This window comes from Phyllobates terribilis, unplaced genomic scaffold, assembly GCF_046119375.1.
Source record: "Phyllobates terribilis strain yellow unplaced genomic scaffold, ASM4611937v1 Scaffold_3__8_contigs__length_932513732, whole genome shotgun sequence".
NCBI classification, from domain to species: Eukaryota; Metazoa; Chordata; class Amphibia; order Anura; family Dendrobatidae; genus Phyllobates; species Phyllobates terribilis.
Window position 1 is genome coordinate 121,152,337 of NW_027362763.1, and position 13,710 is coordinate 121,166,046.

At 43.9% G+C, this 13,710-nt stretch overlaps 1 protein-coding gene across 1 annotated transcript in view; it reads left to right on the plus strand.

Annotated features, from left to right (window-relative positions):
• The window catches only part of WDR35 (WD repeat domain 35), a 119,101-nt gene that overhangs the window by 23,511 nt on the left and 81,880 nt on the right, over nucleotides 1-13,710 (plus strand). The window contains exons 11-13 of the mRNA XM_073674116.1: nucleotides 2,322-2,354; nucleotides 3,046-3,069; nucleotides 3,340-3,400. Of these exons, the coding sequence (XP_073530217.1) occupies nucleotides 2,322-2,354; nucleotides 3,046-3,069; nucleotides 3,340-3,400 (118 nt within the window). The remainder of the gene's footprint in view (nucleotides 1-2,321; nucleotides 2,355-3,045; nucleotides 3,070-3,339; nucleotides 3,401-13,710) is intronic.

The window sequence follows — 13,710 nt, forward strand, 5'->3', positions numbered from 1 at the left end:
GCATGTTTATTTCTGTTAATGTTGATAATTATGGCTTACAGCCAATTCTGATGTGAAATGCCCAGTCGTGGGCGCCTTTTTGGGTTGTGTTTCCTTCCAAACCTCTATATGGCTATGTTTCCAAATGGGTAAATTTGCTATTCATTTTTGCTTTGTCCCAATGTGTTTCCCCATTAGTAACTTTTTCCGGGGACTTTTCGAGTATTCTCCAAATGGATGGTATCTTCTGCCTGGTGAGGGACTTCCACCTGATGCTCTTCGGGCATCCCTACCAGCAGGCCACATAATGTGTAATAAACTGTTACTGGCCAGGTCATATACAGATAAACCAATTATGATTATAGTGAGCAGCTAACCCATTCCCGCCTGAAGACATGAAGAAGTTCAAGGAAGGACGTCAGCCAAGAAGAAGGAGCTGGAAACCCGTCCGTAGCGGACGACAACAACATTGAGCATGTACGTGAACTCATTCTGTTCGATAGATGAGTGCTGTTGGTTTATGTAGCAAATCATTTGCAAATCAGCCACTACGAAGAGGTGCATACGTGGCTCAGAGATTAGCCTAAAATATTTTTTGATGTGGAAATAAAAAATCTTGTTGACAGATGGACAAATTGTATTGAAAAGCCGAGAGATGATGTAAAAAAAATTATGTATTTGTCTTTTCTGAAAGTTGATTAAAATAGATTGTACAGTCAGAGTGCGGATAATAACTGTCTCGCCCATAAATAAATATCACCCATAAATAATATAAAGATTCTCAAAAACTAGACATCATGCTGCGATCCAAAGAAATTCAGGAACAAATGAGAAATAAAGTAATTGTGATCTATCAGTCTGGAAAAGGTTATAAAGCCATTTCTAAAGCTTTGGGACTCCAGCCAGCCACAGTGAGAGCCATTATCCACAAATGGTGAAAACATGGAACAGTGGTGAATCTTCCCAGGAGTGGCCGGCCGACCAAAATTACCCCAAGAGTGCAGTGGCGTCTCATCTAAGAGGTCACAAAAGACCCCACAACAACATCCAAGCTACTGCAGGCCTCACTTGCCTCAGTTCATGTCAGTGTGCATGACTCCACCATAAGAAAGAGACTGGGCAAAAATGGCATGCATGGCAGAGTTCCAAGACGAAAACCACTGCTGTGCAAAAAGAACATAAAGGCTCGTCTCAGTTTTGCCAGAAAACATCTTGATGGTCGCCAAGACTTTTGGGAGAATACTGTGTGGACTGACGAGACAAAAGTTGAACTTTTTAAAAGGTGTATGTCCCATTACATCTGGCATAGAAGTAATGCAGCATTTCATAAAAGGAACATTATACCAACAGTAAGATATGGTGGTGGTAGTGTGATGGTCTGGGTCTGTTTTGCTGCTTCAGGGCCTGGAAGACTTGCTGTGGTGAATGGAACCATGAATTGTGCTGTCTACCAAAAAATCCTGAAGGAGAATGTCTGGCCGTCTGTTCGTGACCTCAAGCTGAAGTGCACTTGGGTTATGCAGTCGGACAATGATCCAAACTACACCAGCAAGTCCACCTCTGAATGGCTTAAGAAAAGCAAAATTAACACTTTCGAGTGGCCTAATCAAAGTCCTGACCTTAATCCAATTGAGATGCTGGGGCATGTTCTTAAAAAGGCGGTTCATGCTCCGAAACCCTCCAATGTGGCCGAATTACAATAATTTTGCAAAGATGAGTAGCCCAAAATTCGTCTAGAGTGTTGTAAAAGACTCATTACCAGTGATCGCAAACGCTGAATTGCAGTTGTTGCTGCTAAGGGCGGCCCAACCAGTTATTAGGTTTAGGGGGCAATCCCTTTTTCACACAGGGCCCTATAGGTTTGGATTTCTTTTTTCCTTAATAATAAAAACCTTCATTTAAAAACTGCATTTTGTGTTTACTTGTGTTATCTTTGTCTAATATTTACATTTGTTTTGTGACCTGAAACACTTAACTGTGACAAACATGCAAAAGAATAAGAAATCAGGAAGGGGGCAAACACTTTTTCACACCACTGTATATATACATTCTTTTTTTTGTGTGTGTGCATTGCATAACCATACAGATCACAAATGTAAAACCATTTGAATAACGAGCCATATGAATTGTGTGTTGAATAAAGGATATTTCTTATCAGTAACCCACCTATAGGTCATTTTATGTGCTTGGATTCACCAGATCTGGTTACATTGTGTCCTAGAAAGGTGCCCAGTTACAAAAACACATCACAAATCCATTTTTTTAGCTTGCTGTACAATATCCGGCACTATTATTTGGGATATTGGGATACATTGTTGTAATGATGGTTTTCTTCTTTTCAGGAGGACAGTGAAACAGAGACCAGCAGGCTGAAGGTAACGCTCCTTACTTTTATCACCTCGTGTATCTGAAGGTAGTCACACAGCATACCCTGATGTATTAACAGTGGGGTCTCATTACTGGGACCCTCACCATTTGAGAAATAGCGTATGTGGCTATCCTGAGTGCTGCACCTTTCTGTACAGTTGTTTACTTCCACTTCTTCTTCCTTTCTGATCCTTATGAAATCAGGACTTAATATCTCCATTCTTTCTTTCATATGTGTATATGTACCATGTATAATGGTTTCTTACAGTCTCCCTAAATGAGATCTACAGTATCATTGTTACCTATGATAGACAAACATTGAAGGACCACATGGCTGTCTGTACTTGTTGTTAGGGCAAACCTCGGCATGAGTATAAAGACTACTGTAATGACAAAAAAAAATATAAAAAAATAATAAAAATCCTTGTGGGATTCAAGAAAAAAATAATTATTTTTATTATTTGCTGATTACTTAATAATAAACCATAAGGGATCGGAACGCAGTGCACGGACTGGCAGGCGGCTCTACCTACCTGAGTGTGACAGTACATAGAAATATATGAAGCTGTCGCGCTCGGTCAGTCCATGCACTGCGGTCTGATCTAGCTCCATCTGACTTCGCTCTATATGTAATATATATTTATAATTCTTTTTTTTTGTTCTTTGCTAAATCTTGAATATTTGATTCCTTGTTTTTAGGGAGTATCAGCGTCTGGAGCGCAGGTAAATTATTATAATTTTCTATGCAATGCTATCAATCCATATTTCTGTCACTATATTAATGCAATGCCCCCCATTGTCCAGCCCAGGTGAAATGTATTCCAGTCTATGACTGGAGTAATACTTTTGGCGATGGCGCACAGCAGCTGGAAGATGCACCAAACTTGTTTAGTGCTGCACGTCTCTTAATGTACTTTCCTATTCCAGCGCACACTTCATCAAGATGCTTTTTTTTTTTTATATATTAATGTTACCCGTTTTTGCTCTTTCTAGTACGTGCTTGTTTTATGTAATTCCATCGGAACACCATTGGATTCCAAGTACATAGATATCGGTAAGCACAACCAATATATTCGAGGTTTATTGACTTATAATTAAAATCTTCCTTGATGTACATTTTATAGTTTCAGCTTTTTTTGTTGTTTTTAGTAACATTTTGCAATCAAAGCACTCAAGTAAAATTGAGGGAAGGGGTAAAGGTAAAGGAAGGTTTGTTCTGTCATGTGATACAGATGTGTCCAACCTTTAACTTTGCTCAAATTTAGTTAAGATCTCTTGTTTCTCCTTATACAAATTCAGTACATTTACAGTTGTGCTCTAAAGTTTACATACCCCGGCAGAATTTTTCCTTTCTTGGCCTTGTTTCAGAGAATATGAATGATAACAAAAAATCTTTTTCTCCACTCATGGGTATTGGTTGGGTGAAGCCATTTATTGTCAAATAAATTTGCCTCCAGTATTGTCAAATTTGCCTCCAGTATTTGCTGATAACATGCTGCATTCATCTTTCCTTCAACTTTTACAACTTCAACTTCAAGTTTCCTGTGCCTTTGTAGCTCACACATCCCCAAAACATCAGCGATTCACCTCCGTGCTTTACTGTAGGAATGGTATTCCTTTCATCATAGGCCTTGTTGACCTCTCTCCAAATGTAACGTTTATGGTTCTGGCCAAAAAGTTCAATTTTGGTCTCATCACTACAAATTACCTTGTTCCAGAAGTCCTGAGGCTTGTGTCTGTGCTGTTTTGGAGAATTGTAGGCGAGATACTTTGTGGCATTTGCGCAGTAATGGCTTTCTTCTGGCGACTCGACCATGCAGCCCATTTTTCTTCAAGTGCCTCCTTATTGTGCGTCTTGAAACAGCCACACCGCTAGTTTTCAGAGAGTCCTGAATTTCCGCTGATGTGATGTTATTTGTGGGTTTTTCTTTGCATCACAAACAATTTTCCTGGCAGCTGTGGCCAAAATTTTTGTTGGTCTATATAACGATCTGAGGTTGTGGGTTGTAAGTAATCACCTAGGCAGGTTAACGATGCCACAATATTTTATTGATCACAGCCATGGTAATAAAGCAATTCCAGGTAAATGGCCAAAATACTGTTCTCTCAGTCCTCAAGTTCCCAATCTGGGTTCAGTAGTTCCACTGGCTTTGTATCAGGCCATGCTCACTGTCTCCCAACTTTTGGTTGGCACACACATTTCGTATCTCCAGCCAGTATAGTCTGTAGCCACAGTCCATGATCCTCTAGACGGCAGATAAAACGATGAAAGCACAGGTTTCCAGTAGCAGCAGTCCTTTTAAGAAAGTGTAAATCCAAACGACATAATCCATAATGGTAACATGTTTATCCATTTATCCTTCAAAGTCCACGGTCTCCATCCTCTTCCTTCAATCCTTCCACACAACTCTCTAAAACATGTCTTCACTTTCTTCCACTGGGATCAGTCCCCTCCCAGGTCAGAAGTGATCACACCCTCCCCCTTGAACAGTCACTGTTCGCTAAAACAATGAAGAATATTCTAGAAGCCTTCATCTGAGACTGCATGTAAGACCCCCTGTGGTGACGGCTCCATCTACACACACATAATGAGATTATTGGCTATTAGAACAATGGTTAGATACTCCTGAGATACAGATTAGTGGAATGCTGGACATTTTACAAGTGAATCTAGTGCACATACTGGCAAGTTAGCAGAACTATATAAAACATAACAAGTAAATCACTAATAAAACACAATAATAATATAAACAAAAATGGTGGTCCGTTGCTGGAAAAGTATCATAGTCTTTAGAAAGTGGGCAGCTACTCACAGTCTACCTGACCATGGTTTGAATTTTACAGGGCCCCTGATTTTCCATTTGTTAATCACAGTTTGAACACTGCTGACTGGCATTATCAATTCCTTGGATATCTTTTTGTATCCCTTTCCTGTGTTACACAGTTCAACTACCTTTTACCGTAGATCCTTTGACAATTCTTTTGCTTTCCCCATGATTCACAATCCAGAAACGTCAGTGGCTGGATGAAAGATGCAAGAGTCTGTCTGGATCCCAGAAACTCACTCAGCTTTTATGCACACACACTGAATACAAGCAAAAACAGGTCACAGGTGAGGCTGTTACCTTTAGTAGCCATTCAAACCCATTTGTGTCAAATTCTGTGCATGTTATCAGGCCAAAATCACCAGGGTATGTAAACTTTTGATCAGGGTCATTTGGATGTTTTTGGACAATAAATGGCTTCACCCAACCAATAACCATGAGTGGAGAGAGAGTTTTTTTGTTATCATTCATATTCTCTGAAACAAGGCCAAGAAAGCAAAAATTCTGCCGGGGTATGTAAACTTTTGAGCACAACTGCGTGTCATATTAAGTCTTTGCAACCCACATCACAACCCCTGGGTTGCCAGACTGGGGTGCCAAGGGCCCACCAGTAACATTGATTCTGGTGGCCCACTGTTCAGCTATATGCAAATATCATATTACCCTCATTTACAAATTTGCCTAAGTTTCTGTATAATAATAAACTGGGTAGTTTGTTAAATGAATGTTGAAATGATTCCCTTGTCTGTACATAGTTAAACAAGTCTACTTCTCATTTAGTTGGAGTTGGGGGCCCGGCCGGAGGATTCTCCTGTGGGCCAGTCCGAGCCTGCATATTTAGACCCATATTGCATAAACAATTCCCGACAAGAATAATCATATCTATTTTTTAGAAGCAGGAAATATCCCTAACTCATTTCTAAATATGTTAAACTGGGGGCAAAAGTAATGAAAAAGGCATCTATAAATCCTTTATAAAGTAGACGGGTGTGAGGACCATCACAGACCATCTGAGCACAAAATGCTTTATATGGAGGAGTAAAAGAACATTCTCCGCAGAATAGTTATTACATTGTCTAGATGGCATCAAAGTCTTATTTCAATCTTTATTTTATTGTTTATTAAAATTTCTGACGTTCTTGAGATATGATCACTTTTCTCATATCTTTTGTTTGCAGCTCGTTGCACGCGAGTCCGACCACTGTGGGTGTCTAGCAGCAGTGGAAGAACACTCAGTGTCCACCTGCTTTTCTCTACCGAGCACTGCTTTGAAGCCGGCCTGGATCGTTGGAGTGCGCTTTTACCTCCTAATCTTGGCCAGTGCAGTACTTACAATCTAGACAGCTGAGGTGGTCGGTCTCCTAGGCAACGAGTTGTAAACAAAAGAAATGAAAAGTGTTAATATGTCAAGAACGGCGGAAAATTTTACTAAACCGTAAATTGCAAAAGTGCTCATTATTACACACTGTGAACATGGAAATAACCCTTTAAAGATGGAGTCTTATATGAAAAGAATTGAATAGGTATCCAGTGGTAGGCAAGTATAAAAAGTTGGGCTATGTTCACACGTTATAGAAATGCAGTGGATTTTCTGTCCAGATTTTCAGATGGGGAAATTTGAAGGGGAATTCAGTAGCAGACAATCTCATTCACATGCTCGTGCCTGCGGAAATTGACCAAAAGGGTAGATCTTTAAAACTGCAGCTTGATCATTTGTGTTGTGAAATGGCTGCTTGTTTGTTATGGATTTTCCTCATTGCGTTCAGTGGGGACGTCAAAAAACGCCATAAACGTCATTTGTTGTGGGAAGGTTGAGTGGATCAATCACAGCTGATTCTTGCTGTGAGGTAAAACATTGTTTAAAAACAGGCAGGGAAATGTTTTACCTCACAAAAAGAATCAGCTGTGACCCCATGCTGTCCTGTCTGTATTGTCTTTTGCTTCCTCCTCTGCCCAGGAGATGTGGTATGATCAGACCATGTTGCTGTACGGTCAGACACAGCCATTACACAGTACACAGCAGGGGCACATTTATAAGATTATCTCAGCACAGGAGCATTTTATTTAATCACATCTAATTGTGGAAGCTATTATTATTCCAAGATCTATTGATTAAAAGGAACTTTAAAATTAACTTTGTTCGTGGGAAAACCCCCCCTTTTACAGCCTGTGACGTATTAGTACGCACAGGCTGTAATCCCCCGGTTCAGTGAGGGCTCCGGTGGTGAGCCCACACTGAACGGAGCACATGTCAGCTGATTATTACAGCTGACATATGCCCGCAACAGCCGCGGGTGGAATCGCGATCCACCCGCGGCTGTTAACATGTTAAATGCCGCTGTCAATCTCCGACAGCGGCATTTAACGCGCGCTTCCGGGAAGCGCGTCCTAAGCCCCGCCCATCGGCGACCCCCGTCACGTGATCGCGGGTCGCCGATGGGCGTGCATGACAACCCAGGGTCTGCAGCAGACGCCTGCGGTTGTCATGAGCTGGTCGCTATGAGCGCCACCTAGTGGTCTGCGCTCATAGCACAGGACCATTTCTGCTGTATGTAGCAGAGGCGATCAGACTATTGCTGCTTCTAGTCTCCTATGGAGACTATTGAAGCATGCAAAAAGTGAAAAAAGTTTTTAAAAATATAAAAGTTTAAATCACCCCCCATTTTCCCCATTCAAAATAAAGTAATAAAAAAAACCCCCTACATAGACATATTTGGTATCGCCGCATTCAGAATCGCCCGATCTATCAATATAAAAAAATAATTAATCCAATCGGTAAATGGCGTAACAAGAAAAAAATTCTAAACGCCAGAATTACGTTTTTTGGTCGCCGCAAAATTGCAATAAAATGCAATAACGGGCGATCAAAACATCCGATCTACCCCAGAATTGTATCAATAAAAACGTCAGCCCAGCATGCAAAAAATAAGCCCTCACCCAGCCCCAGATCTCGAAAAATGGAGACGCTACGGGTCTCGGAAAATGGCTATTTTTTTTTTTTACCAAATTTTGGAATTTTTTTAAATAAAAAAGAACCTATACATGTTTGGTATCTACGAACTCGTAATGACCTGGAGTATAAGAATGGCAGGTCAGGTTTAGCATTCAGTGTCATAAATAAAAAACAACTGTGGTATTGCACTTTTTTTGCAATTTCACCGCACTTGGAATTTTTTTTCCGTTTTCCCATACACAATATGGTAAAACCAGTAAAAAATAAGCCCTCACATGGCCATATTGACCAAAAAATAAAAACGCTATGGCTCTGGGAACAAGGGGAGCAAAAAACGAAAACGGAAAAACGACAAAACCCAAGGTTGCGAAAGGGTTAAGTTATCGTTACCACATGGAAATGGGTAAAATTCATACACTGCACCAAATCTGCACACAAATCTGCAAAATCTAGTGCGAATTTGGCACTGTGGATTTGCTGCAGATTTGGAGAAAATGCAATAGCTGAGTGATTATACACATTGTCCTATACGCATAACATACCAACGACTGAGGATTTATTGTAGAAAACATCACGGATGAATCTGAAAGAAAGTGCAGTAAGTGTAGTGAGAATAAGCACTCCTTCCTCTGCCCCCTACTATAGGGTGCACAGTTGAAGTTGAGATGGCGTAGCCACCATGCTGCTCCTTCTCCGGCCCCTCGGGTCAGGCTTGAAGTTGAGAATCCCCCTCCTTCCCCAATTCCCTCGGTCTTGGTCCGAAGTTGAGGCGAGGACAAAGCCCCCTGACAGGTGACAGCGGCACCCTCCCTAATCCCCCCTGGGGGTATTAGGTTGAGACACCATCAGGTAGGGCCTGGACGGCAGCATCTGCAGCTCTCACCAGCCAGCACACTGCAGCCGAGGACCAGCAGCAATACAGGAGCCCCAGCTTGACTGCGGGACCCTGTAGGAGCCGGGGGGAGTACAGGCAGCCATGGCACACACAGGCACAGCCCTTCACAGGCTCTGCACCTGCGGCAGCTTTCTGCCTAAAAGCGCCTAAGGGGGACTCTCTTCAGAGCCCCCCTTCCACTTATGCCCCCACCGCCACTCTGCCTTTCAATCCGGGGGGGTCTGGTTCTGATCCGGCTCCCCCCCCCCGGACTACCGCGCCGGCCTGGAGCCCTTTTGGGCATATAGAATAAATTTAGACCGCAGCTTCGGCCTAGCCGAAGCTTCCGCCCATTCTCCGCCCTCCCCCCGGATGACGATTTTGACACTCTGCGGTGTCACACAGGGGGAGGATCTAGGCTGCAGGGCGCGCATCTCCATAGCAACTGCTGCCCTTGCAGCGCTCCGCCCCCCTTCTCCTTCACCTCAGGATACAGGAGAAGAGTTATGGCGGCCATTACAGCTGCAGGACATTCTTAGGCCAGCCAGGTCTCCGGGGAGGCACAGGACCAGGCTTTTTCAGCGCTGCTCACAGGGGCACATTGGTGGGGTAAGTTCTGCATAGCCACTCCAGGTGCACTATGCCGGGCTCAAAGTCTAAGAAAACCAGGCAGGACTGCTTTTCCAGAGCGGTGAGAAGCCTGCAGTAATGCTTTTCCCAGCGGCATATCCGCATTGCAAGGATTGTACGCAGACTACTGTGCCAGAGTCCCAAGCAGCCCCTACTACCCTTCAGTGGAATGGGCCACTCAAATGTCACAATCTATGACACAGTTCATAGATAACATGACCGACAATTGATTCAGGCTCTGCAAAGCCATACCTCTGCTATGAATGACTACCCAGCTAAGGGAAAGTCTGACTCGGCCACATACTGACCCATCAGGGTCAGGACGCAAGCGCACTCACAGGTCACTCTCATCTGCGTCATCACACAGCACACGGTCATCCCTGTCTAGGGACAGATACCGTAGTCCCAGGTCATCTAGACAGTCCCCTACCAGGGACAGGGATTATATTTCTCCGCACCATTCCCCGTCCAGAGAAATACTCCATTCTGATTCACCTAGGAGACACCTTAGTGACACACAGGAGTCAGAAGATTCCGACTCAGACAAAGAAACTGATGGATCCCTAACTCTAAGCCCACCTAGCAATACAGCGCTAGTTGAGGACATAATCTCGTCCATGCATCGGGTGCTGGATATCTCTGATCCGACCCCGGACGCACCACAAGATAACATTTCATTTGAAGGAGCCCTGAAGCCGCCTAAGTTTTTCTTGAATCATTCAGAATTTAAAATCTATCCTCAAAGAATGGACACCCACCAGCAGTGGACCCCCCAGTCTCCAGGCTGGCAGCACAGACACTTCTTTCACTGCCAGATAGCTCAACCCTCAGGGATGCAGCAGACCGGCAGGTAGAAAGTATGGCTCGTTCAATTTGCGAAATCACAGGAGCCTCCCTAGCTCCCGCGTTCGCTTCAGTCTGGGCAGCCAAGGCCATACTGGCTTGGGCAAAAAATTTACAAACTGGCCTTCAAGCTTCTGCCCCTGAACTGTCGGAACAAGCAGTTCAAATACCAGTTGTGGCAGATTACATGCTTCATGCAGCTCTGGATTCTGCAAGAGGTGCAGCGGGGGTAATATCACACGCCATCACTATTCGGTGTATCCTTTGGCTGCGTGAATGGAAAGCGGACGCAGCCTCTAAGAAGTCCCTCACGCAACTTCCATACCTCAGCGGTCGGCTTTCGGTGAAAGGTTGGACACAATGATATCCAACGCCACCGGGGGTAAGAGTACCTCTCTTCCCCAACTGAAAACCAAACGCTATTATAACAAGCGTAACCAAGCTAGATTCCGATCCTTTCGGAACTCTTCCGGCTGGTCCGTCTCACGGCCAGCACAAAATAACAGCCGCTTCACACGCAGGGAAGACTCGAGATCGACACAAGTCGGACAAGACCTGGCAGTCAAATGCAGGCCAATCAAAATCAAAAAGGGAAATCCAAAAAATTTCTTCTCATCATGACTCACGGACTCAAAAAGACACTCCACCTGTACAGTCATGGCCAAAAGTATTGAGAATGAGACAAATAGTAATTTTTCCAAAGTTTACTGCTTCATTTTTTGTAATGGCAATTTGCATATACTCCTGAATGTCAAAGAGAGATCAGCTTAACAGCAATTACTGTACTTGCAAAGTCAATATTTGCCCAGAAAATGAACTTTAACCCCCAAAACACATTTCAACATCATTGCAGTCCTGCCTTAAAAGGAGCAGCTAACATCGTTTTAGTGATTGATCCATTAACACAGGTGTGGGTGTTGATGAGGACAGGGCTGGCGATCAATCAGTCATGATTAAGTAAGAATGACATCACTGGACACTTTAAAAGGAGGCTGGTTCTTGGTATCATTGTTTCTCTTCAGTTAACCATGGTTATCTCTAAAGAAACACGTGCAGCCATCATTGCACTGCACAAAAATGGCCTAACAGGGAAGAGTATCGCAGCTACAAAGATTGCACCTCAGTCAACAATCTATCGCATCATCAAGAACTTCAAGGAGAGAGCTTCCATTGTTGTCAAAAAAGCTCCAGGGCGCCCAAGAAAGACCAGCAAGCGCCAGGACCGTATCTTAAAACTGTTTCAGCTGCGGGATGGGACTACCAGCAGTGCCGAGCTTGCTCAGGAATGGCAGCAGGCTGGTGTGAGTGCTTCTGCACGCACTGTGAGGCGGAGACTCTTTGAGCAAGGGCTGGTTTCAAGGAGGGCAGCAAAGAAGCCACTTCTCTCCAGAAAAAACATCAGGGACTGACTGATATTCTGCAAAAGGTACAGGGAGTGGACTGATGAGGACTGGGGAAAAGTCATTTTCTCTGATGAATCCCCTTTTCGATTGTTTGGGACATCTGGAAAACAGCTTATTCGGAGCAGAAGAGGTGAGCGCTACCACCAGTCTTGTTTCATGCCAACTGTAAAGCATCCTGAAACCATTCATGTGTGGGGTTGCTTCTCAGCCAAGGGAATCGGCTCACTCACAGTCTTGCCTAAAAACACAGCCATGAATAAAGAATGGTACCAGAATGTCCTCCAAGAGCAACTTCTCCCAACCGTCCAAGAGCAGTTTGGCGCCCAACAATGCCTTTTCCAGCATGATGGAGCACCTTGCCATAAAGCAAAGGTAACTAAATGGCTCATGGAACAAAACATAGAGATTTTGGGTCCATGGCCTGGAAACTCCCCAGATCTTAATCCCATTGAGAACTTGTGGTCAATCATCAAGAGACGGGTGGACAAACAAAAACCAACAAATTCTGGCAAAATGCAAGAATGGACTGCTATCAGTCAGGATTTGGTCCAAAAGTTGATTGAGAGCATGCCAGGGAGAATTACAGAGGTCTTGAAGAAGAAGGGGCAACACTGCAAATATTGACTTGCTGCAGTAACTCATTCTAACTGTCAATATAACCTATTGGTACTCATAATATGATTGCAATTATATTTCTGTATGTGATATAAACATCAGACAAACACTAATAAAAACCAGAGGCCAGCAGATCATGTGAAAATATAATTTTGGTGTCATTCTCAAAACTTTTGGCCATGACTGTAGACGGCCGACTTTTACTCTTTCATCACGTCTAGCTACCTATTACAGAAGACAGGTGGGTCAGGGAACTAGTGTCTTCAGGATATAAAATAAAATTTACTTCCAACCCACCAAACAGATTCCTTATATCTGTTTCCCCCAAAACCGCAAGAAAAAGCTTTTCACCAAGCGGTCTCCTCGCTCCTTCAAGCACGTGTCATAATACGTGTCCTAACAGCCGAGCGCCTCCAGGGGTTCTACTCCAATCTATTCGTAGTCCCCAAGAAAGGAGGTGGGGCACGGCCCATACTAGATCTAAAACAGCTCAACAAATATGTAAGAGTACGTCACTTCCGTATGGAGTCTCTTCGTTCCATCATCGCATCCATGGAAAAAGGAGAATATAGACATACAAGATGCATACCTGCATATACCGATGGCACCTGCCCATCAGAGATTTCTCAGGTTTGCAATCGGCCAGGACCGCTACCAGTTTGTGGCTCTCCCGTTCGGACTCGCCACGGCCCCCAGAGTGTTTACCAAAGTCATGGCAGCCACCATCCACGTCCTACACTCCACAGGCATAGTGGTCACTCCATACCTAGACTATCTCCTCGTCAAGGCTCCCACCTTCAAGGACTACGAGCTCAGTGTCTCAATCAAGATCGACATTCGGAGTCGCCTGGGCTGGTTAGTCAACCTACAAAAGTCGTCACCAGCCCCAAACCAGTCTCTGACATTCCTGGGAATGCTATTCAATACCTCCAGGGGTCTAATACTCCTTTCCAAGGACAAGGCACTGCCTCTCTGTTTAGTAGTTCGCACCCTTCTCAGCAAACCCCCTCGATCTCTCCGGTTTGCCATGAGAGTCCTTGGCAGGATGGTGGCGGCAATAGAAGCGGTTCCATTTGCCCAACTTCACCTCAGACCTCTCCAATTAGACATTCTCAAGTCATGGGACAGGAACCCTTCTTCTCTCGACAGGAAGTTCCAGCTGACGTTGTCAACCAGGAAGTCCCTTCACTGGTGGATCAAGCAGACCTCTCTAACAAAAGG